At 40.4% G+C, this 25,029-nt stretch overlaps 1 protein-coding gene and 1 long non-coding RNA gene across 2 annotated transcripts in view; one reads left to right on the forward strand and one right to left on the reverse strand.

Moving 5' to 3' along the window:
* The window catches only part of LOC109273229 (uncharacterized), a 253,369-nt gene extending 249,630 nt beyond the window's left edge, over window positions 1–3,739 (forward strand). Inside the window, exon 11 of the long non-coding RNA XR_008419897.1 lies at window positions 71–3,739. This is a non-coding gene — a long non-coding RNA (uncharacterized LOC109273229). The remainder of the gene's footprint in view (window positions 1–70) is intronic.
* Window positions 1–25,029, reverse strand: part of TNFRSF11B (TNF receptor superfamily member 11b) — a 29,552-nt gene that overhangs the window by 1,690 nt on the left and 2,833 nt on the right. The window contains exons 2-4 of the mRNA XM_019459974.2: window positions 8,743–9,112; window positions 4,859–5,050; window positions 2,074–2,298 (exon numbers count right to left, since the gene is read on the reverse strand). Of these exons, the coding sequence (XP_019315519.2) occupies window positions 2,074–2,298; window positions 4,859–5,050; window positions 8,743–9,112 (787 nt within the window). The remainder of the gene's footprint in view (window positions 1–2,073; window positions 2,299–4,858; window positions 5,051–8,742; window positions 9,113–25,029) is intronic.

A 25,029-nucleotide genomic window follows, 5' to 3' on the forward strand; every position in this document is an offset into this window, starting at 1 on the left:
TAGTTATTGGTGAGAAATGAGTTAAATATTATTTCTTGTTATAAATGATAATATGCTTTATGTATTCTAGGCATCCGACAAAGCTTTGTGAAAAGCCCTATTTTGGAAATGAACAGTAAAATACTATAAACGCATCACTCTCTGTTTTCTAAGAAAAATTAAAACCATAACATTTCAGAAAAGTAGAAATATAAGTATTCAAGTTAGCAATTTTGTAATATAAACTTTCACTAGTTGATATTTGATATATACCCCACGTGAAGAGTTAGGTGTGACGAATGGTCTTTAAAATAAATAGCACCTGAGGATTACTACAGAGAAGATCTGAAAACCCACTAATATGAGGACAAAGAATGGTAGGATCCATATGGCTTAGAGAATAATTTGGTAACGAGCTAGGACATAAACCTAAGAGGGAGTATCTAACATTTCCATTAATGACATGAGTCATTTACTGTCTGTAAGCCCTAAGGCAAGTCAGTTCATCTTTTGGGGATGAAATGTCCTTATTTATGAAACAGAGAATGTGGCCCCTTCCAATTCTAACAGTCTCTGATTCTGTATCCCACCCGCTCACCGCCCCCCCCCCCCTTTTTTTCCTGCTTCGGGGCTAATTATACTTTCAAAGAATACATTTTGTTTGCCAAAAACAGAAGAAAACTTTACTCTTTGCTCAAGTGAAAGCATTCAGCTGTCAAAGATCTCAGTGTCCTAAAATCTGCTGCCTCAGTTTCAGATGGTGGAAGCTTTTCAGGAAGTGTAGGACTCCACGGTCATCTAACTAGTGACAGGTAAAGAGCAGATGGGTTTCTCACTGACATCGTCTGCATCATGAAACCTTCCTTCTTTCAGGCATGCCTTCCCAATGCTAACTGACATCAGAACTCTTTCCACTGTGTATCCTAAAGCTATAGTCCACACTGGATGCAGCTTCCTTTTCCCCTTTGGATTCTGTACACACACACACACACACACACACACACACACACACACACACACACACCCCATGCAATTTCTTTTATTTTCTTTCTTTTTTTTTTTTTTATTCATTTATTTTGAAAGAGAGAGTGTGTGTGCGGAAGGGGAAGAGAGAGGGAGAAAGAGAGAATCCCAAGCAGGCTTTGCACCATCAGCGCAGAGCCTGACGTGGGGCTCGAACACATGAACTGTGAGATCATGACCCAAGCCGAAGTTGGACGCTTAACTGACGGAGCCACCCAGGTGCCCACACAGTTTCTAAAGAAGATTCTTTATAAAACATTAAAACATGAGAGCACTTGGTGTTCACCAGCCCTTTTCTCTAAGAAGCCCGAACATTTTACAGACCTCATCTCATTAATCCTCACAACATATGCTATTAAAATGGTAATTTTAAAATAGGCTATGTTGTGAGGATTAATGAGAGGACATCTGTAAGACACTTGGAGGCTCTCCGGAGAGAATTAACAAATAAATACAGCATAGCTTCTTGGTGGAAATGAAAGAGAAAACCCAACGTGTCTAAAGGACATCCAGGTAGGACAGAGGGGATGCTGATAAAACTGCTAAGGGATGTGGAGGTGCGATTCCCGAGGTCCAGTATTTGACATGAACTGTCTCTCACTTTAGAGTGTTCATACACTTAAAAAAGAAGTTGGGGTATGAAAAAAGAGGGGTGCCTGGGTGGATCAGTCGGATAAGCATCCAAGTCTTGATTTGGGTTCAGGTCACCATCTCGCAGTTTGTGAGTTTGAGCCCCACGTGGGGCTCTGCGCTGCCAGGGAGAAAAGATCCTCTTGGGATTCTCTCTCTCTTCCTCTCTTTCTACCCCTTCCCTGTTCTCACTCGCTCTGGCTCTCTCAAAATAAATAAGCTTCAAAACAAAAAAAGTCGGGGTGTTGAGGAGGTGAGAATGCAGGACTGTTTTAGGGATAGCTTCTACATGATCACTTAGTGAAAACATCTTTAATCCAAGAATAATTCCAAAAGGCAAACACCATCCACACGACTAAACAGGTACATTGTCTTCTTCTTGTTTATGATAAATGAGTGTCTTTGATTTCTGATCAATCTGCTTATTTCAGGCTACCCTACCTTGGAAGATCTTCTTGACCATATCTTGATCTTTGTTTTGATGTTTCCATAACTTCAGTAGCTGGAAAGCTTGTTCTTGTGAACTGTATTGCCGTTTTATCTTTTCCACACTCTCCGCATTTACCCTGGTGCCAGGCAAATTGTCTGCCAGGATGCTAAGCCAGTTAGGGGTGAATTTTGTAGGAACAGCAAACCTGAAGAATGCCTCCTCGCACAGGGTGACATCTGAAGGTGGGAAAACCAAGATTTACTTAACAACTGGATTCTTGGAAGTCTAGTGGACAATAAATAAATAAATAAGCCAGCACCATAAGGTTTTTCAAAGTACAGTATGTTAAAATGTGAAATTTGAATAAAACCAACCCTCTGTTGGCTGGTCTTGGTAGCTGAATGTCACCCCAAATGGGCTTATGTCCTTAGGGCATTTGTGGGGGATAGTTTAAACAAATGTCTAATAAATATTGCTATGAATGAATTGTAGCAAACATTCTAATGTACACATTAACATTTAAAAAAAATTTTTTTAGTGTTTTTTATTTATTCTGGAGAGAAAGAGAGAGACAGAGCACAAGCAGGGGAGGGGCAGAGAGAGAGGGAGACACAGAATCTGAAGCAGGCTCCAGGCTCTGAGCTGTCAGCACAGAGCCCGACAAGCGCTAGAACTCAGGAACCATGAGACCGTGACCTGAGCTGAAGTCAGACGCTTAACTGACTGAGCCACCCAGGTGCCCCACATTAACATATTTTAATGTAGATCTTAAATATCCTATTAAAGGTTTAGTTAGCATCCACAGGTTACTTCAAGATCATTGTCAAAACAAATATAATTACTGTCTTTACGGGACCTGGAAAAGCAACCTGGAGTAGTATTTTGTTTTCTACACACACATAAACACATAGTTTACCTTTAAGAATAAGGAGGGATATAGATGTATAAGCATATATTCCGTGGGAAAATAAGAAAACACAAAAAATATGTTGTTTAGAAAAGAGGTACAATGGGGGCACCTGGGTGGCTCAGTCGATTAAGCATCTGACTTCTGCTCGGGTCATGATCTCACAGTTTGTGAGTTTGAGCCCCGCATCGGGCTCTCTGCTGATGGCCCAGAGCCTAGAGCCTGCTTTGGATTCTGTGTCTCCCTCTTTCTCTGCCCCTCTCCCGTTCACTGTCTCTATCAAAAACGAATAAACGTTAAAAAAATTAAAAAAAAATTTTTTTTAAAGAAAAGAGGTACAATGGCCTGAGGGGGTAGAATCTGTTTATCCCAGGGATTAAGCGTTTGTCTTTGGATTCGTCAGACGTGGGCCTGAATTCTGACTCTGGCTCTTCACTACCAATATTGAACCTGAGCAAACTTCACCATGTTTTTGTAAAGTTTAAAGCTCATGTAGCAAAGGAACCCGGCACATACTAAGTGCTCAATGAATGATAAAACTAAAAATTAGGGGTGCCTGGGTGGCTCAGTCAGTTAAGTGTCCGACTTTTGATTTCAGCTTGGGTGTTGATTTCATGGTCATGGAATTAAGCCCCACATCAGGCTCTGCACTGAGCATGGAGTCTGCTTGAGATTCTCTCTCTCTCCCCCTCTGCCCCTCCCCTGCTCATGTGTGCACACGTGTGCACACTCTCTCTCTCTCAAAAAAAAAAAGATTTAAAACAATAAAATGAGAAATGAATGAAATAAAGAAAAGAGAATGTAAAAGTTAGAAGTCACTCCTCTTGTCCCCCCTTCCCTCGTTCCACTGTTTGACTAAGAGAGCAGAACGGCTGTATGATCTAAGGTTCTGACTCCGTGGGGAAAAAATGCTGGAACGGGGTTGGAATCTTAAATGTCTCAGCCCCATTCCCATGTTCCGTATTCTTCTGTGTCAGATAAAAAGATGCTGGGGGAGAGTCCAGCTGGTTAAATGCCGAAAGGCAGGTCATCGTCAGTGTGCCGCACCCTCCATGGAAGGTCTGACATTAGTCTAGTGGTAAGAATGACAAGGTGAGGACACCATGCTGATGAGCGTCCTCACCAACATGGGATGCATTCACATGACGTTGGAGTTAGTGACCTTTCATGAATACAGAGTTTAGGACAACCAGAGGAACTTAGAATCTCTCTGTGCCATATGGCAGTATGCCATAACACCATACACGACAAAGCCGATTTTGCATTTTCTGATTTGTTACCGATTTATGTCATGGTGCCTCTTAGCTGTCAATTTTTATTCTTAAAAGTGATAAAAATGCATGTGGCGCTTGGGTGGCTCAGTCGGTTAAGCATCCGACATCGGCTCAGGTCATGGTCTCACGGTTCCTGAGTTCAAGCCCCTCATCGGGCTTTGTGCTGACAGCTCTGAGCCTGGAGCCTGCTTGGGATTCTGTGTCTCCCTCTCTCTGCCCCTCCCCCGCTCACTATCTCTGTCTCTGAAAAATAAACGTTAAAAAAATTTTTTTTTTAAAGTGATGAAAATGCAGAACTTACCAAAACCTCTACAATTTGGACTGCTAGTTTGGCCTTGGACATAATCTTTACACCACCCCTTTCCCCATGGGTAAGGTTTGATTCAAGTGTGAAAGGCAGAAAGTCAAGTTTGGGAGTGCGATCATGACATGGGGAAACCTCTGGAGAGATTTTGACTTAGGGTGTTAGCAGCCACGCATAGAGAACAGAGAACAATCTTCTCTGGTTAACATTCAAGAATGGGAAAACAGGAGTTTCGCTAAGAAGGGAGCCAGAGGGTCTTGTATTCAATTCAGAAGCGGTACAACAAGGCTGACATTTTGAAATATAATTACCTATTCCACATTTTTGAGGCGATTCACTGTTTCCAGAACACACGTTGTCGTGAGTTGCATTTCCTTTTTGAGTTAGAAGGAGACCAAATGCACTGCAGTTTGTGTGTTTTCTACAGGGTGCTTTAGATGACGTCTCATTCGAGAAGAACCCATCTGGACATCTCTTGCAAACTGTATTTCGCTCCGGGGTTCCTACAGAAAATACCAAGCAATTTAGCACCCTCTTCCCAAACCCTTTTGCAGCAGACATTCTCTAAATAAAGACAGTCTTGGAAAGACTTTTCACTTGGTTTTTACTGCTACTATTATGTTGCACAGACTTGAGGCATTTCGATTTTTCCCTTCATTAGACAGAGAGAACAAAACTTCTGCAGTTAGTAGCCCCTCAGGCTACAGCCCCTCCCATCCCTGTCATCCAAACACAAATGTGTTTTGCTGTTACCTACAAAACAGGAAACAAGAGGAAAGGAAAGAATAGGGGTGTTCATCTGTCCTGCCTGTGCGAAGCATTGGTAAGGTCTTGTTGTCAACCATAATTCTTCACACATTTCTGCTGGAAAATCATGAAGATAACTGCTGTGTACCTGCGGTAATGTCATTCTTTGAGATCAGTACCCACTGAATGCCATGTCGTTAAATTCCAAGCGGTGCCCACTGAAGTTGTCTTTCCTGAATCCTAATTGTGAAGCAACGCATAAGTATGCTAACCTTGAGAAGTAAAAATTTACAACATTATAATAAACTTTTGAAGGCGGCAATAAAGTTGGTCAGTGACTCCAAAGCTTAAGACTGCAGTTAAGCTACACGGTAAATGGGAGATGATATACCGTTTGCTTAAACTATTGAGTTTTAAAAGAGCACAGTCGTTAAAATTTCAGGGAAGGGTGACTGCAAGGGCATTTTATTTCATGGTGGAAAGATACTTGATAAGTTTGGAAAACTCACTGATTAGAAAAATTTCAACCAGTCAACAACTAAAGATAAATACCTTCAAACCCTTGGCTCTATTATGCGTGGCTAGATTATACATTATAGGGTATTTGCATATGAAAATACCTCCATCTAGTGTAAGCTAGTTGAACAGATTCAGACTTCAATATTCAAATGTAGCTTTTCCAGGCCAATTCTGGCTCAGGGGAGATAACAAATACAAAAGAGACACCATGAAAGCTACAGAAAGTTAATAAACTTCATTTATTAAAAATGCAAACCTCCCACTTCATTGTATCAAAACCAGAAGAGAGAAAGAGAGAGAAAGGAAGGGAGGGAAGGAGAGAGAGAGAGAAAGAAAGAAGAAAGAGAAGGAAGAAAGAAAGAAAGAAAGAAAGAAAGAAAGAAAGAAAGAGAAAGAGAAGGAAAGAAAGAAAGAAAGAAAGAAAGAAAGAAAGAAAGAAAGAAGGAAGGAAAAGAGCAAAATGATTTCACTCTACTTTTAGCTCCTGCCTCTTCTAATGGGATTGATGATGCGTTGACCAGTAAAAATGACAAAGGGCTGGCAGGAAAAAAAGAGGAAGGGTCAAACTACAAGCCCAAAACTTTCACATGCCATTTCCATCTTTGCAGTGACAACGTGTTAGGAAAAAAACTTACACAGAGGTCTAATTTTTTAAGTACTTTCTTACTACACCTCTCCCCTTAAGTGGGATCCAGCTCCACACCAGTTCCTACAAAATCATAAGCAGAGGTGTTTGGGCGAGAATTCCATAGTATTCTTTCACTGCTAACACGCTGGGAATCAGTGGACTTGGCCATCTGGATCCAAGTCTCCCTCTGCCAACTGCCACATGTTCTGGAAAGCAAACTGCACGAAGAAGAATCTTGTCATTCTTCAGATACGTGTTGAGGGCTTGGGTCTTGCCATGCCTCCCGATGAGAAAGTCAAAGATATAAGACATTCTTTAAGGTGATGTCGCCTGTAAAGTTCTTTAACAAACAGAATCCAAGACTAATGGAAGTAAATGTTTCTTAATACATTTGGAGGCCTTATGTAATGGCCTTCCTGAGCAGGACTTCCTTCTTCTACCATTGTTAGAGCTTTATGGAAAAATAAAGATTTATCTATCTAAGTAAATGATTTTGCCTTATTAATATCAGTGGAAATATAAAAGGTATAATCTGACAGGCAAAATATGAGATACCATAATGGGGAGAGGAGTTCTGCTTTCCAGTTAAGGATGTCACCATTCCAGCCATAAGGAACGGCCCAGGAATTACAGGACTCACAGACAGAATAAAGTCAGTAAAACGTGGAGAGGAGATGATCTGACTTCAAAGCAACAACAGCACGGAATGGCTAATACTCTTTGGAATAACACCACATAGTCCTTCCTTCCCTTTGGGCTGGAAACCTCTTATATTCCCTGAGGAACTGCTCCGTGGGTTTTCAGGGAGGGACAGGTAAATAAACCCCATGCTGGTGCCACAAAATAAAATGGGTATCTGTGTCTGACTCTTCTGACTGACTGCTGACTTCATTCCACAAACACATTTTCACGCTTACGTGGGAAAATTTCCTTATATTGCCATTATTTCCCAAACTTTTCTAGTTTCCAAGCTGCATGGTCCCTGCTTAATTAATTTTCCTGCATATGCATGCAACTTACTGAATTGATTTAAATGGATTTGTTTTTGTTGGGTGAGTTTTACCCCCTACAATTTGGCTTAGCTTTTGAATTCGAAAGAATCATCTGATAAAAGCTAGGAAGTGTCACCAATTTCTCCCTCCAATAGTCACGCTGGAGACATTTTAAGGGACACTCATTCAGTGTGCACCTCCTGCAACTGTTTGTTTACGATTCACAACTTAGGAAACGAAACAGATTTCAGTTTATGCATGTTTCCTATGTATGCCTTTAAACCGAAAGTATTTGCCAGCCAGTAATTTAGGCTGTGTGTATCACAACTTCTGAACGTTAATATAGTTACAAATAATTAGCATCCTCTAAACCAGTGGTCCTCAACCTCGGGCAGTTTTGGCATCCAGGAGACAACTGGCAATGTCTGGAGACATTTTTGGTCATCACAACTGGGGGAAGAGTGCTATTGGCACCTAGTGGGTAGAGACCAGGGATACTGCTAAAGTAAGGGAATATTCTTAATTTTCCCAAGTCACTCGAGAATACACACTACATCGGAAGCTTCATGAATGTGATAGGGAAAAATGTAGGTTGCAGCTTTAAAAGATTCAATGCACGCTGGTCTTAACCTACGCTGTTCAAAATGCAAAACGAGAAAGTACTTTGTTTATAGACAAGCACTTTTGGCTTGACAATCTGTTTTGTCTCAGATAAAGAATAAGCTCATTTTAGAGATGCTGCTGGTCTTTACCCTCACAGACACTCGACTCCCACACCAAGGGAAGAACTAGCTTCATTTTTGATGATGAAATGCATTTCCCCTAACCATTCTCATTTTTTACATAATTAATTGTAACTGCTCATTGTTAGCACTCCAGAGCCTCATTAATATCAGTCTAATTACTCTCTTGGTATCAATTATCATTTCTGATGTTTGTCAAAAAGCACAGCAGTCTGAAGCTGTCCATGCTGAAGGGAAACATAGGGGTATCATATATCAGCTATAAACAGTGCAACTCACAGTGTGTCCCCTTTAAAAAAGTGCAATCCATCACGCATCTCATTAGAGGGCAGTTTGCCACACTTGAGATTTGTCACCAGATTGCCCCAGCGTGGCAAAGTGTTCCTCCAAGAAATGGTCCTCTGGCAGCAATCCAGACACATAGCACGTACCGAGCAGGTTCCATTACCTTTGCAATTTGCTATCCTATAATATCATCGGGGCAGAAGTGTTCCTTTAAACCTTCACTACTACCTGACTTTGTGCGATCTCGTTAATTTTGCCGCGCGCTGAAAGCCAATGCGTACCAGCGTGGAGCACTCCAAACCCGGGGGGGCAGCTTCTGTGCTTCAGGCAGAACTCAACCTCGAGGTAGCGCCCTTCCTCGCACTCGCACACGCGGTTGTGGGTGCGACTGCACTCCTGCTTGACGTACTGCAGCTCCTTGCACACCGTCGTGCAGTACAGACACTCGTCACTGGTGTGCCACTTGTCTGTGTAGTAGTGGTTGGGACAAGGCGCACACACGGTCTTCTGCCTGGCCGTACAGTGCTGTTTTAGGAAGGTGCCGGGAGGACATTTGTCACACATCAGCTGACGCGAGGTTTCTGGGTCATAGTGAAGATACTTTGGAGGAAAGGTTTCCTGGGTGGTCCATTTAATGGAGATGTCCAGGAACTAGGAGAGAGGGAAACGGCGGCACATTAGCACGGAGACAGGGTGGCTCTTCGGGGCAAAGGCGCCGTCAGACTCCAAAAGTCCTTTACTACATGAAGCCTCATTATCTTCCTGCCTGCAGGGCTGCGCCACACAAAGTAAGTTCAGAAGCCATGATTTTTGCCTCCAGTAGCTTACTCTCAAAGGCCAAGATGGGGCTGGCAACACACATTATAGTAAGCAAACCCAGGCTCATGGGTGACAGGAGGCTTTATCTCCCTGGGCTTCAGGATTATGTCTCAATTAGTGAGTTGGATGGATTAGTGGTTCTCAAAACAGCTATGCCAGAATCTCCTAGACTCCCCGATAAAATGCAAACTCTTGGCACTCATACTTCTACTGCCCATTCAGATTCCACGGGTGTGAAGGTGAGATCAGGGGGCTTAAAAATATTCCTGCAGTGACTCCGATGAGTGGAGTCCATCCTCAGTAATGATTCTTTCATTTATCCACTTCATAAATAGTTACAGAGCCATTAATATGTGCCAAACTCTGTGCTGGGCAATCAGAATGCAGCAGTAAGTAAAACATTCAGGAATCCCTGCTCTTGGGGGGGTGGGCAAAAGAATAAATAACAAATTATGGATAAATTATGTGCTAGAAGGTAAGTGTTGTTAAAAAAAACACAAAAAACAAGCAAGGCAAAGAGACTAGAAACATGGAAGGGAAGGTGGGTGATTAATGACATTTAAATGGGAGGTCACAGTAGCTGTATTTAGGACTAAATGCTATCTCTCTTTTAGTTTTCCCATTCCGAGACTTGATTCTGAATGTATAGTGAAATAAAGAGTTGGTGATGTGTGAAGACTGCATGATTACATCAACAGTCATCCTGATCATTCATTCATTCATTCATTCATGCAGCAGCTAGGCTCTGAATGCCTACCAGGAATATACCAAGAATGTGATGATAAGTAAGACCTAACTCTTGTCCTCATGGAGGCTGCAATTCACTGGAAAGATTCCTAGAATTTTAAGATTCATATTTCCTCCAGAACATCATATGGCCTACTCTGGACTCTCCTAGGTAAATAATGTCTCGAAAATTAAATGACCACTTCTCTTCATGTTGACTGGGAAAAACCTCAGGGACTAGCCAGGGTTCTGGAAGTTTCCATACATAATGTCAGGAAGAGGTCTAGTGCAGCAGGAGAGAGACAATTTTGTGGGTGAGAGTGCCACTTGGGAGGGCAGCTCCCACGGGTGTTCTGTCTTGTATTCTATATCTGAAAATGTCTTCAAGGGAACATTGGAGTAGTTCTTCGCACTAACTACAGAAAGTACACGCTCAGAAGAAACAGTGTTGTCTGTGTGTAGGGGGTGGTTTATTTGGTTTTTATTGTTTGTTTACGGTACAGGGATCGACACTGACTATTTTCAGGCTTTGGGGAGGTGGCAGACCAAACACAATAATTTTTTCCAAACTCCTCTTCTTTGCAGAACACAGAAAATCTCACAGAAGCGAGCCCCTTGACCTGGGAAAAGCATGCCAAGCTAGGGAAACAGCACTCCCTTTTGAAGTAGGAGTGACAAAGGTGTAGAATGGCCCTTTTCATAAGCATTTGGGCATTTTAATCTAATTAACATCATTCACTTCTTACTGGAACATGACAGGCGTCAGGGCTGACTGAACCCAACGTGAGCTAATAAACCAGAAGAAAAGAACAAAATATCTCACCTTGGGCCATGGACCTTTGAACCAAGAGTAATTTTCAGAGTTCTGTGACCTAAAGGACTCCTAACCAACAAAAAGTAGAATACAGGGCAAAATCAGGGCTGCTCCAGGGGCCTTCTCAAGATACCCTCATGACCTGAGGGTTTCTGGGGAAAATACTTCTTGAATTTCCCTGGGGCTTTCTATTGACGCAAACAAAATACACTGACATTAGGAGACAGAAAAAATGAGCCAGTAGTGGGTGGAAATTCTGGTTTGCTCTGAGACTTTCAGAAATACGGAATCCATTTCTTCATTCAACACACATTTGTTGAGCACCAGCTGTGTACCAGGCATAACTCACCATACTCAGCATATAATGGTGCACAAAACAAAGATGGTCCTTGCCTTCAAGGGTTTACAGTCTAGCGAGGGGGCAGATGGCAAGAAGCGAAGACATAAATAATTACAAATAGCGCTCAACGTTTTGAAGGAAACAAGGCAAGAAGAAAAAGCTTTGTGGCTACCTGGTCATTTGAATGTATTATGCTACGTGTGTAGATTTGGCTTAAATATTTCTAAAATCTTCAATGCTAGGGAATGAAGTTTTCCTGATGCGATTTGCAGACACACGGAAGCAAGAAGAAATGCTTTTCTCTCTTGCTGTTCACGTTTGATTTCCTGAAAGACCATCCTCCAGCCTGACTCCCCAGCATTCCCCCTTTCTCACTTCAGCATGGTTGACTTGCGCCCATTTACTCACGAGCTGACTCTTTTCTCCCTGACCAAGATGTGACGAGTATGGGATGGGAAACCCCCCACATGCTGCCTGTGTTCCTCACTAGAAGGAGCCACACAAATAGAAGATCTGACCAAGAACACTGATGCAATTTATATTTTTCTAGGCAACTGGACGTGACACTGTTGGTTTCCTGAAACCATGCTTTGGAAATTGGTTGCCATTTCTTCAAAATACAGGGAAGTTGAGGTAAAAGGAATCCACAGAGAAATGAATAAATAAGGTTGACTTAAGGATTAGAGGGCAATTATATTAGTGAAGGTCATTTCTCCAAGGCTACCACATGGGATTATCATATATATTTTTAAAAATCAGAAAGCCTTGAGGAACTACAAAATAACTTGTTTTTAGCAACTTTCTATTGGGCCTCTGTGTTTTATTTGAAGCTTTTCCACTTTGGTAAAAAGACAGAACTGTGTGGCCAAAACTGGATGGTTAAGTCTCAATCTCTGGTTAGCCCCAATTCCCGCACAGAATTTCTGGAACTAGTTACTGGACAGAGGATGGGCAAGATCAATAGGGCTCTTCATCTCAGTCCTGTCTCTTAGTTTCTTCAGCACTTCCTGGAAAAGCAATGAAAAACATGCCAGAGGAGAACACATCATCTTAACATTGGTTCCATCTCCTTTGTCAGTTGGTGGCACTTAAATATAGGAGTTCAAAAATAAATTTCTGTGTAAAATGCATAACCACTGATGAACATCTGCAAAAGCTAGGAAAGGTGCATAGGTGTGTCTGCAGAAGCACAAAGTGCTTTCTGTAGAAGGGTTTTCTGTTTTCTGGTTTTGGTGTTTTATGTTTGACTTTTAAAGAAAAGGTAAATGGGATTTTTCTCTATTTTTTCTTTCTTCCTCCTCCCATTCTCTATCCATCCATCCTTTGGTGTAGAGCACCTGTGCTTGAAGGGAGTCTGAGAGGCCTCCAATCTCGTGCTTCCTCCCCTACCCTGCTCTGATCTGAAGCCACTGGTGGACAGTGGTTAAAAGAATTTTCTATCTCAACCCAAACATCTTTCCTCATTTATCAAATGTTAGTGGAGGATGGTGGAGAGTGGTTTGAATTAGTTGCTCTCCAAAGCCTTTTTGAGCTCTACCATTGTAAGATTCTGTGCTTTGATAGCACTTAATTAGCTAATGGACTTAGCAACAAGTGTCTTGCTTTAACTCCCTTCCTACTTCTTGCACCAGTTTATTTGTGAAACCACTTTTTTACAGGAGAATCCTCTTTTCCAGTCTGCACTTCTTACACTCACGCATGCCTTCTACTCCCTCTGTAGAACCAACTGATGCCCCAGTACCCTGAATTCTCAGGTACTTCTCTAACACACCATCTTTCATCTGCTTTTACCATGGAGTTGGTACTTCACCAAAGTCAGTTGTACGTTTGTTGCTGAATCTGTTTATGCCAGTTGTACATATATATCTGTATATGCTCTAGTTGTAATTATCCTTAGGTAATTCAATTAAATGTTATGTAAATCAACGAACATGGGTGTGAAAAAATTATTTTTCTATGAAAAAGATTTGGGAATAACTTGATAAAGAGGAACCACAAAGAAGCAAAAACAAAAATCTACTATAGACTTTGGAGTAGCTGAGACAATTATAATAACAAAATGGGGGGAATATCTAGAGTAAACAGTTTGTTTCATAAACTGGTCTTTAAGTACCAGAGTTGAAATGGTTGGGCAATACATCATAGATCAGGGTTCTGTAAGAAAGACAACGTAGGATTTCAGTTAGCAAACAGATTCCAGGAAAAGCCTTGGCCAAATCTCAAAACACAGGTGAATAAATGTTTATTTAAATGTTTTAGTTTATGATATATGTGCACAATTTTAATTATTAAAGGTTTTAATTGATTTATCTATTAATCATCTAACTCTTAGTCCCAAATATACAAAATTTCTAATTAGAATTCCCAATATTTAGGAAGTCGAGTGGTATGGTAATGGTATGTGCAGGCAACAAAAAACGGACGAAATGAAGATGGAATTCTGGTTCGTCTATTCCATTCTAACATGTATGCATGAAATCTCCACTCTGTGATAGGCAGTAGAACAAAAAACAATCTTTAGGATATTTGGTTTGCATCTACATTAGGATGTTTTATTATTATTATTAAGTTTCTACCAGCTACAAGAATGAGTCTTAGAATGAATAAGTAACTGTCCTACGTCACGCTAACTAGTGGAAGCACAATTCAAACCCAGAGCATGTTCCATAGAATACTGGGGTTTTTTGTCAAACCTTTTAACATTTATCAAATGTTCTCATTTATGCTATAGTCTAAAATTGAGACCTAACACACTAATATTTCATTTAGACTCAAGGGCATAGAGTTAGGAGAACACAAAACATCAATGAAGCCTTTCCTAAGTCCAGATGAACTGATGCTGACTTTTTTTTTTTTTGTACAGAGACTAGCTCTTACTCATCCAAAGCTACCGAGATAGAAATTTCTCAGATGGTGATTTGACTAGAGCACTTTACTGGTGTATGCTTCGTCCTAAAGGACGAAAGAAGAATATACTTCCTCCAGCAAATTTATTTTTGCATTATGCAGTACAGCCAATTCCATACTACTGGGCTTGCTCCCTGGTATACAGAACCATGAGTGACCTAGTGGGTTTCCGTTTATGGAAAATTCATTAAAAGGAGCCCACGCACAGCTTGAAATAACTACTTGGTTTGGGAGTTCCTTTTGTGATCTCTTGTCATGATCTTTGCCACAGAGAAATATTTGAGGACTATGCAGAGTTAGCTAAACCTCTGGTAGTTTGGAAAGCATGCCATTTTACAGTCCAACTTAGCCAAGAAGGGACACAGTCATTCAGTTTCCGAAAGATCTCTCGTAGTATAAACTATAAAGCTTATTTTTAAAAAAACTATTTTCCCATGAAGTTTAGTGTATTGGATTTTCTATAGTTTTATAGTGTAGTAGTCCATTCCCTTTTTCCTCTATTCCTTAAATAATTCATTTATATATTCATTCAGCAAACACAAAACAATTACTATGCTCTGGAAATACTGCTAAATGAAGTTGAATAAGTTAATGTTCCTGTTTCATGGGAACATTCAACTAAAAGCCCAGCCTGATGTAAAATACTCATAAATCAGTGAAAAACAATTAGAAACAGAAGAGAGGAGATAGGGGATCAAGAAAAGACTCAGCAGAGCAACAGGTCAGAAATTATGAGGGGCTTAAGTTAGACACTGGTGATAGAGAGGAAAGGATAGATATGATATGTTGGCTGACTGCATAGGGGGATGTCCTAGAGAAACCAATTGACGAACAAGCCCATGAATTTTAACTATTAGGTACGTAGTACTGTCGTTAATTGCTGACAGCAATAGGAGGAGACAGTTATGGAGAAAGAAAATGAATTTGGTTTGGAACATCTTCCATCTATGAGACTCAAGTAATGTCTACTAGATAAGTGGATATATGTATTGGGAACTTAGGACAGAAAGGCAGCTAAAGACATAGGTTTCAATGTTAAGAGCACACAAATGGCTCTAGAAGCAGAGAGATCAGATGGCATTACCCAGGGATATTACATATAAGCATAAAAGAACAAAAAGTTAACCCTTGAACTTATAAACATACGCAAGATGAGATGAAAACAGAAGATGAAAAAGATAGGGATATCACAGTGTTTCAAAAAGAATGCCAAATGGATAATTAATAAGTTCTAAAAAGTATACAGCTTGGCCATTAGATCAATGTTAATTACGAAGAGCACTTTCAGCTGGGGATTTGCATTTAGAATATAAATACTGGAGTTCCAAGCTCAGTTCGACCACCAGGTTTAATAACCTTGAGCCACTATCTTACATCTAAGACGAGGATACTCCTTATTTTAACTATCCCTGTACAACTGTTGTATTTCAAATGAATAAAAGGAGGGACACAAATACACTTGGTAAATATGCTTCCAGACACGTAGGAGGCATTATTACATATACTAATTACATAGGAGCGGGGAAATGGGAGACATATTGAACCAGACTTCTTTCTGAAGACATGTTGAAGTTTTTTGTTCAGTAGGAAGTAACACACCTATGATGTGCCATAAGTTGATTCTCTACCTTATTCTTGTCTCTAGAAAAAGTGTCTCTGATTTTTTAAAAAATTTTTTTAATGTTTTATTTTTGAGAGAGAGAGAGACAGAGCATGAGCGGGGGAGGGGCAGAGAGAGAGGGAGACACAGAATCTGAAGCAGGCTCCAGGCTCTGAGCTGTCAGCACAGAGCCCGACGCGGGCTCGAACTCACGAGCCGTGAGATCATGACTTGAGCCAAAGCTGGACGCTCAACCGACTGAGCCATCCAGGCGCCCCTGACTTTTTTTAAAATTAGTTTCAGTATCTGCCCATCTGATATCATTTTCTTGTTCCATATCAAATATTTCAAGGCAGTTTCATGGGTTTGCTTAGAGGGCCCAGATAGAAAAGTATTTGTCTCCATACTCCTCACAAGCTTAACATGGTATCTTACACATATCGGGTATTCAATATATCTAATTTAATTTTATGCAATTCATTAGATACATTGAATGCTTACTATGTGTAATTAGGATTACTGGTGATGATATATGCATGCAGACAAATATCCAATATATAAAGAGTAAATTTGCAAGAACAAGTAAAAAATCTGCAATTTTCTCATCTGTAAAATAATACTGACGACAGAATTTGCCTAAAGGAAAATTTTTTTTTTTATTTTTTAATTTTAGAAAGTAAGAGAGAGCGTGCAATCGGGGGAAAGGGGCAGAGGGAGAGAGAGAGACTCTTAAGCAGGCTCCACGCTCAGCACGGAGCCTGACCTGGGACTCGAGCCCACAATCCTTGGATCACCACCTGATCTACAATCAAGAGTTGGATGCTCAACCGACTGAGCCACCTAGGCACCCTTGAAGGAAAAAAATGTTTAAAGCACCTTTCATCTTATATGGCGTTTTGTAGGTACTGTTCTATTTGCATTTAGTTTCCATTTTAAAGGCGAATGTAGAAAAAAAGCAGGTAGTTCATCAGAGACATTTATCTGCTGCTGCCAGGTCCACACCTAAGGGTCTCTCTCCCACTGCATAATAATTTTCACAATAGCCAGTTGTTTGGTTGAGAATTAGGTCTCTAAGAAGTAAGCGCGAATGAATTAAATCTGTTCATCTCTACAGAACTCATTTGCTGCCAACAGCTAACGCCAGGCGATCGGGAAAGGAAACACAGCAATTATGATTTATTAGATGAATCGCTGAGCCAGTTTCTACACTATTTTGCTTCCCTTGGGGCTGAAGAACTGTCTCAAGTAAACTTTAACTTTAAATGTGATTTTGCGTTCCCTTCACATCTTTCCTTTAGCTGTTTGAAGCCTTTAAAGTTAATTAGCAGTACCTTGTTTATGTTTGGAATCAACTAGAATTGTCAGGACAGATTTGCTGAGGAGGCTTTTGGTGCTTCAGAGGAGTTTTGCAGACAATTGAGTTTGATGGATTAAAAAATAAAAAGGAGAAAAAATCTCTGAGAAAAAAAGTAATACAGGTACACTTAAAACTTTCCAAGAAAGCTATGTAGAGATCTCACATATTTTGGCCCCCAGGATCTTAACATTTCTTCTCTCGGGCTTCTGTTAATCACCAGATTTGAGATTGAACATTAATTCTGAAAACTTCAGCTCAACAGCAGGGCTGGCTGCAGTTTTCTCTATAATTATGTCCATTCAGGCCCACTTGATAAGCATTACTTCAGAGGATTCCAGCGATGGTTCCTGGCATTGGGGCTCAGAATTGGCAATACATTTGGTACGCTGATATTTTTGAACATCAATTTTTAAATTCCATTTTATTTTTACAGTGCTTTTCTTTGACGATAATATATCACTCCCATCATTTTATTAGTCTCTTTTGGTTGTTAATGATATGGATTGGGGTCCAATCACCATATGGTTAAAGGTAGCTGGTAAGAAAAAGAAATGAAAAGCCACGGTGGTTATCAAATGGAACAGAAACCACAAATCAAAATGGAACCAAATAGGATGTGAGTTAAACCTGGAGGCATTTACTGTGTGCCTACAACATGTGAAATTCTAGAAGTCGGGGACATGGAAATGATAACAGCACAGTACGTTATATTATTACATACTGGGCTCTTTGTTTCCATGCTATTATCACCCACCCCCTCCACCAGCATTGAGGAGTCAGGATTACCCCCATTTCATAGATGAAGACACAGAGTGTCAGAGAAGTTTAGTGACTTGTCAAAAGTCACAGAGCCAACACACGTTTGAGCTGGGATCCAAGCCAATGCTCTCTGAATCTCAGCCTTTAACAAATGATTCTTCCCTCTAGGAACTTGCAGTCTGATGAAAGAGACAGGCATTTAAATAATCAACTACAACACAATATAAAGTTGGATAAGATCTATCTTTTATCTATCCATCTTATCTATCTGTCCGCCTTGTTTATCTGTCCATCCAGACATCTATCTATCCTGTTGAATAATTTCTTCTCCCTCTCTTATCGTGAAATGCAGTAACTCACGCAGCCTCTCTGCAGGATGGTTCTGTGACACTCAGCAGTACTTTATGCTAAGTAGTAGCTTCTTGGTAATGCACCCTCTTGACTTTGCTCTCCTTCCTTTTCTGCCTTAGTCTTCTTTCATGCATTCCTCTTTCCCTAAGATTGTACTTTCTAGTAAGGTACTAAAACATAAGTGTTTGCCTCATGTTGTGTTTCCTAAAGCATCTGGACTTAGAACTCATGTCCAATAAGGAGATCAGGACATTTAATTTCAAAAGAAAACAAGCATGGTGACCCCCAGGAGCTGAGGGAGGAGCTGAAAAAGGATGAAAAATGAATACATCAGAATCACTTTGTCCGAAGATTTGACCCTCCTGAGCCCCATCTGGGGCTTTCTTAACCTCAGCAGAGAGGAGATCTCTGGGTTTGAAGGCACCCACAGAAACTTGGCTCTGACTTAATGGATATTTTCTCCCCCACTGGACTCAGCTACTAGATATAAATTCCTATAGGGCAAAAAAACTCAGCTAGGTAACTTTAAGGAAATTTATTTAAACTCTCTGAACCTCAGTTTCTTCATCTGTAAAATAGACACTAATCTCCACATTATTGCATTTTTATGAAAATTAAGTGAAATATTATGTGTGACTTCCATATACTAACACGTTCTAAGAATCATTAGTGTCTTTGTAGTTTATGATTTCCTTCTTTGACTCAGCTTAAATGGGTGGAAGTTACCCTGATGAAAGATGACTGGGAACTTCTATGAAGGAAGGATCAGTTGAAAGTGATAAAGAGGAAAAAACATGATCCCTGCTCACTTAGTCTTGCATAATAGGGTGTCTCATTTAGAGTCTATTGTTAAGTATCTGTGCACCTTTCCCTTTTGCAGCCTGGCTAAGCTTTTGTGTAATTTTAGTTGACTAAATTTTGAACACGTAGCATCAGAAGAAAGAAGAGGTCCTTCCTCATAAACACTTCTAATATCTTTGACGAAGAAGGAATTTAAGCATTTAAATCATAAGTTTAAGCATTTGTGATTTTATGTGCTCCATAAAGTTCCTGCCTGTCAGTGATCAGACAGACCTGGGGTTTGGCTAATGTGTCAGTTAGGACTGGCTGGGTTTTATGCTGTGCTAATAAACAACTTCAAATTTTCAGTGGCTTAAAAATAACAAAGGTTTGGGGTGCCTGAGTGGCTGAGTTGGTGGAGTGCCCGACTTCGACTCAGGTCATGATCTTGAGGTTCACAAGTTCGAGCCCCAGAGTGGGCTCTGTGCTGACAGCTCAGAGCCTGTAGCCTGCTTCCCATTCTGTGTCTCCTTTTCTCTCTGCCCCTCTCCTGCTTGCTCTCAAAAATAAATAAAAACATTTAAATTTTTTTTTAAAAATAACAAAGGTTGATTTCTCATTCATGCTATATTCCTAGTGAGTCCACTGAAGCCGACTGACATTGTCCTTTGTCCAGGACCTAGGATGATAAAGCAACTAATGTCTAGAACATGGCTGGTTGGCTGTGGAGGAGAGAAAGAGAAGAAAAAAAAGCCGAGGGAAGGGGTCATATGTCCACAGTTAAGTATTCTAATTTGGAAGTGGCATACCCTTTTAATTCACAAGTCATTGGCCAGAACTATTCGTGTCCTCTCCCAACCCCCAACCCTCACCAGGAGGCTGGAAAGCACAGTCTTAACAAGTTTCCGGAAGGGAGGACTGAGAACAATTTACAAATAGCACTAACAACTACATCATTGCTCAATAAACATCACTCACACTTTCTCGTGGACCTTCATTTTAGCACAATCTAGGTAATTTTCTCTTCTTTTTACTGAATATTAAAAGAAGGGACAGAAAACAGAAATTGTGGGAGCAGGATTTCTGTCTATCAGCCTGGTGTAGTTCTCAAGGGTAGTATTTAGCCCATTATCATGCTTATTCTGCCCGCAGGTTTGACATTTATTCCAAAAAGCCATGTGCAGTTGACAAGTACTTCCTTGTGAAGACAATTGCAAAGAAAATTCTTCCCAGTGAGTCTAAGGAGATTGCTAGCAACCAAAATTATACCTCTTTAGTAAGTCCTCTGGGATCTCATGGACTTCAACAGAATTTCTTATATGTGAAACCAGCTGGGTGGAAGAAACAGACAACAGCAAGAAAATAGATTAAAAAAAAAAAAAAAAAGCCCATGCCTTAAAGGTAATTTTTTTATAGATAAATAAGTCCTTTTGACTTTTGCGTGTTTGGAGTGTCGAGTAGTGTATCATCAACTTGTTACTATTATTTTTTAATGACAAAAGCTTAAAACTAAAGCAGTCCTCCCCCATATCACCTGGTCCAATACCCCTATTTTATTTTATTTATGTATATTACTATGATTTTTTTTATCCAAGTGTAATTAACACGCAGGGTTGTATTAGTTTCGGGCATACAATATAATGATGCAACAATTTTTAGAGATGGGTAAAGCCAAGACTCACAGCGCTGGAATCACCAACCGGACCTCAGACTAAGGCACAACTGAGAAGTTAGAGCCTTTGCCTCCTGTCTGCCACTGCAGCGATCTTACTGTCACTATGTCCAAATGAGTTCCTAAATTACATTTTTGTTGTTGGTGGTGGTGGTGGTGCTGTTACTGCAAATTGATGGTGGGGGGGGGGAACTTTTTTAAAGAATAGGTTCCTGATATCCGTATCTTCAAAGAATAAAAAAAAAAAAAAAAAAATCACTTTTTTGAACAAGAAAGCAACATTACATGGGGAAGGGAATTGAAGTTTCTGAATCAAAGACCAGAGAAGAAAATTGAATTGACTAAAGGCAGTCAGAAAGTTTAGATGAATTACTGTCTTGTTCTAAATCTAAATTCATCCTGACACCCATTTCCCTATTTTATAGTTGATTATTTAAGAAACTCTTACAGAAAATGCTTCCAAGGTAGACTAAATTGAAGTAAAAAATCCTAAGGCTATTCTTTTTATTTTTATACAAGATGCTTCAAGGAAACTAAACAATGTCTTCACAGTATTAAAACATAATTTTAGAGAGGCAAATTTTTAAAAAAATCAAAATAAGAAAGTAATAAATCAAGGCCATTAGGAGCACATTACTTTTTTAGGAACGAGATTTCATTTCCTCCTGCATCCTCTACCTATAATGGTCTGGCTGATTCAGGTGCTCCTCAGAAATTGGGGTGAAAACAATCTACCCAGGCAGGGAAGTCATGTCACCTTGTAGTTGGGAGAAACCATTTTAGTGTGTCTGAAGACTGTTCTGGCCTTCGGAAGGTTAATTTAGAGAAGCCAGGTAAATGTGAGAGGGAGTGGGTACCACACAGCTTCGTACCTAATGTGTTGTCACACTATTCTTATCCCTTACAACCATTTAAAAGAATTCTTTTTTTAGACTTTCTATGCTAGTCACCCCAAAATATTCTGTGGTAGTGAGTTCCAAAAACTAATTACATGTCACATAAAAATACCGTCCTTGTATCTATTTCAAGTTGGCCATACCTCAGTCTTTCTTCTTGCACAGATAGTTTACAGATGTTGCTAGGATTTCCGATTCACTGGTTCCTGCTATTGTGGGTTGCTCAGTTTTATTTTGATTTTTGTTTTCTTTTCTAAACATGGCTGCTATTATTGTTCATATTTGCATTTTGTTTACTGGACTATCAGTATCAGAAACGCATGCTGAGGCTGCTTCCCCCACTCCTCTCTCGCTGTGTGAAATCACCCTTCCCACATCTACAACTTTAGACACCCACTGTATGCCGATGACCAGATTTTTTTTACCCTCGGCCCAGGCTTCTCCTGTGCTCTGACATTTTGAATCCAAATGTCTACTTGACATCTGCATTGGCACATTTTACAAACATGTAAAACTGATCAACCAAAAAACAAATACTTGATGTCCAAACCAACCATATGGGTAGGTCAGAAAGTGGGTTCGACTGAGTTTAGGTAGCACCTCCAGGGGTCACTACATGGATCTAGTTCATTTCCGTTGCTTACTTAAGGATGGGTCTTCGGGGCGCCTGGGTGGCTCAGCTGGTTAAGCGTCCACCTTTGGCTCAGGTCATGATCTTGCAGTTTGTGAGTTCCAGCCTCACATCAGGCTCTCTGCTGTCATCACAGAACCGGCTTCATTTGGGATCCTCTGTCTCCCTCTGTCTCTGCCCCTCCCTCTCTTTCTGCCCTCCCCCTGCTCTCTCTCTTTCTCTCTCAAAAATAAACATTAAAAATAAAAAAGAAGAATGGGTCTTCACTAAGGTATTTTCATAGTAGAAATGTGCAAAAGAATATCTAAAATATTGGCCAAGTGGATAGGATGTCATGTTTATATTTTGAAAGAGATCAAAGCCAACATTAGAATGTTAAATCTCTGGCAGTAAGCTAAATTCTGTTGGGACACTCATGGAAACTGTCAGTAGATTATATAACACCCCACCAAATCTCACTATAGTTCCTTTGATTCCACAAACACACGTTTAGTATCATACACTGTGGAGACCTGGGGAGGGTACAGTTATGAAGAAAATGGAAATCTGTGTTTGCAAAGAGCTTATACTTTGTTTCCCAGAAAGTGGTGATGTTACTCCCTTTCAGTTCTGGAAAATTCTAGGGGATTTCTTTGTCACAATCACTATAGACTGCTAAATGTCCTGGACAATCAAGAATAATCTCATGTCTCACACACTTTAAAATGTCCTATTGACAACTGATATAAGTGATCTAAGGGCACCTGGGTGGCTCAATAGGTTAAGTGTCCCACTCAGTTCAGCTCAGATCATGATCTTACAGTTCATGAGTTCAAGCCCCACGTAGGGCTCCGTGTTGATGGTGCGGAGTGTGCTTGGGATTCTCTCTCTCCCTCTCTCTCTGCCCTTCCTCCACTTGCGCTCACTCACTCTCTCTGTTTTTCTCTCTCTCAGAATAAATAAGTAAACTTAAAACAAAAATTTTTAAGTGATCTAAACAAAAAACCTATTTATCATTATCCTGACCTAGATTCCGATTACATTTTATATATACACAAAGTGGTGTTTGCATGATTTTTACACATACTAAATTTTATAGGATTTAACAACATAAAATTGGTTTGAAGGTTGTACTTTGCTTTGTTTAAAATTTTAGCAAGGTTTGGTCACCATTTCAGAAAAGCACAGCACCAAAGCCAACATTGATCATGGTTTCAAACACCAGTGTATCACATGGGCTTCAGCCTTTGCTCCTAGTGGCCTGTTCATGGCATCACATCAAGATGCTAACATATCACCGCTTCATTATCTCTTACAGTGAAGCTTATTTTATTATTAGCTACTTTCCTTTTATTTCTCCTTTATAGTTATGCCAGTATATTGACTTTAAAAATTATGGATGCAGGTAAAATATATGTACTCTAAATTTCATTTCAGGAGAGCAAGAGAGTTGTTACAAAGGATTTATTTTCAAAGTGCATGGAAGAAGTGATAGCATTGAGAATTACTGCCCTACAGGGCAAAACATACAAATACACTGATAATGTGGGCATTTTTGCTCCTTCATAGCTCCATCATAGGCAGCCAGGCATCATTAGTCTAGGCCGTGAGTAACACGAACATAAATTTTTATACAATTACTCTTTCTCTGCACTCTATTTCCCGGTCCACTTTTTTCAGCTGCAAAGGAGAAACTCAGGCTAAAGCAAATGCTATTGGTTAATGAGATGCTGAAGGAAATAATGCTTTTCACAAGAAGCTTTCAGAATAGGGAACATGCAGGCAGGGGGGCTGAGGGTTGCTTAGGGCAAAACCCAGCAGGCAAGTTAGTGGATAGGAGAGCAAGAATAGTTGGGTGTGTGTTTAGTGCCCCTTTGATAGACACGGCCATAGCTCTCCTTCTAGAACTAAGTGGATAAAACATCTGGCACAGAATGCTTTATTCCCCAACCAGTTGAATCTGACAACTGTGGTTTAAGCCTTAGAAGTAAAATTAAAGATTCACTTTAATAAATTAGGGAATTGTGTTGAAGGTTGCTAGGTGACAAAGGTCAGGAGGGTTGCTAGGGACAGGGATCAGAACTGTTTTGGACTGAATATATGTCAGATTCTCCTAGAAACTTCAGAGTGATCATTTTCTTAAAATAAGTAGATAAGCCAACAAATAAAGGCTAGACAAATACACACCCTCAATCACCGGGCGAGGGGAAGGAAACCAAAATAAACAACAACAAAACAAACCGGAAAAGGCATTATCCTAAAGTACAGGCCAACCAGGCGGTAGTCCCGAGAAGCCATCATCTGCTTTCCCCCAAACCCATCATCCGCACCCTCCACCCCAAGTCTTATCACCATGACATTAATTAGGAGCTTAGCTTTGAGAAGGCCAGTGGATGGTTGGGCACTACACAATGGGAAGCTTCAGCCACCAGTTAAAATCTAGGCTTAGGCCAGGATGTTCCCAGGGTCTCGGACGGCCCTTGAGCAACCATGAACGGAACGGCCTGCTGATATGCTTACCTCACTTTGCAGTGCAGGCCCCTGCTTGACACATTGGTGAGCATCCCGGAGAGCCTATGAGGGGACTTTGGCATTGGCCTTCATGGCCACACCCCCACATTGCTTGCCTACCAGTATATCCTCTGCTATCCCCAAAAGAATCTAGAATTCCAGTTTGCTACACGATTTTCCTTTCTCTCACTTCTTCGGTTCAGGACACGTGGATTTTATCTGCAACAATGAAAACATTCCACTCCTTCTTCAAGCCTTCTCTCTCCACTGAGCATCCTCAGCATTTCTTTTCCATGATTCACTTGGGTCTAGATTTAGCTACAGTTGTCTGTGAGCAAAATGCTAGAAGCTAGAAGCTTCATGCTAACATGAAGCAGGAAATGTATGTGGTATCTTGCATGTGTACATATCATTGGCTCTATTTTA

This window comes from Panthera pardus, unplaced genomic scaffold (assembly GCF_024362965.1).
Source record: "Panthera pardus isolate Hobbes unplaced genomic scaffold, ASM2436296v1 HiC_scaffold_7, whole genome shotgun sequence".
Classification (NCBI taxonomy): Eukaryota; Metazoa; Chordata; class Mammalia; order Carnivora; family Felidae; genus Panthera; species Panthera pardus.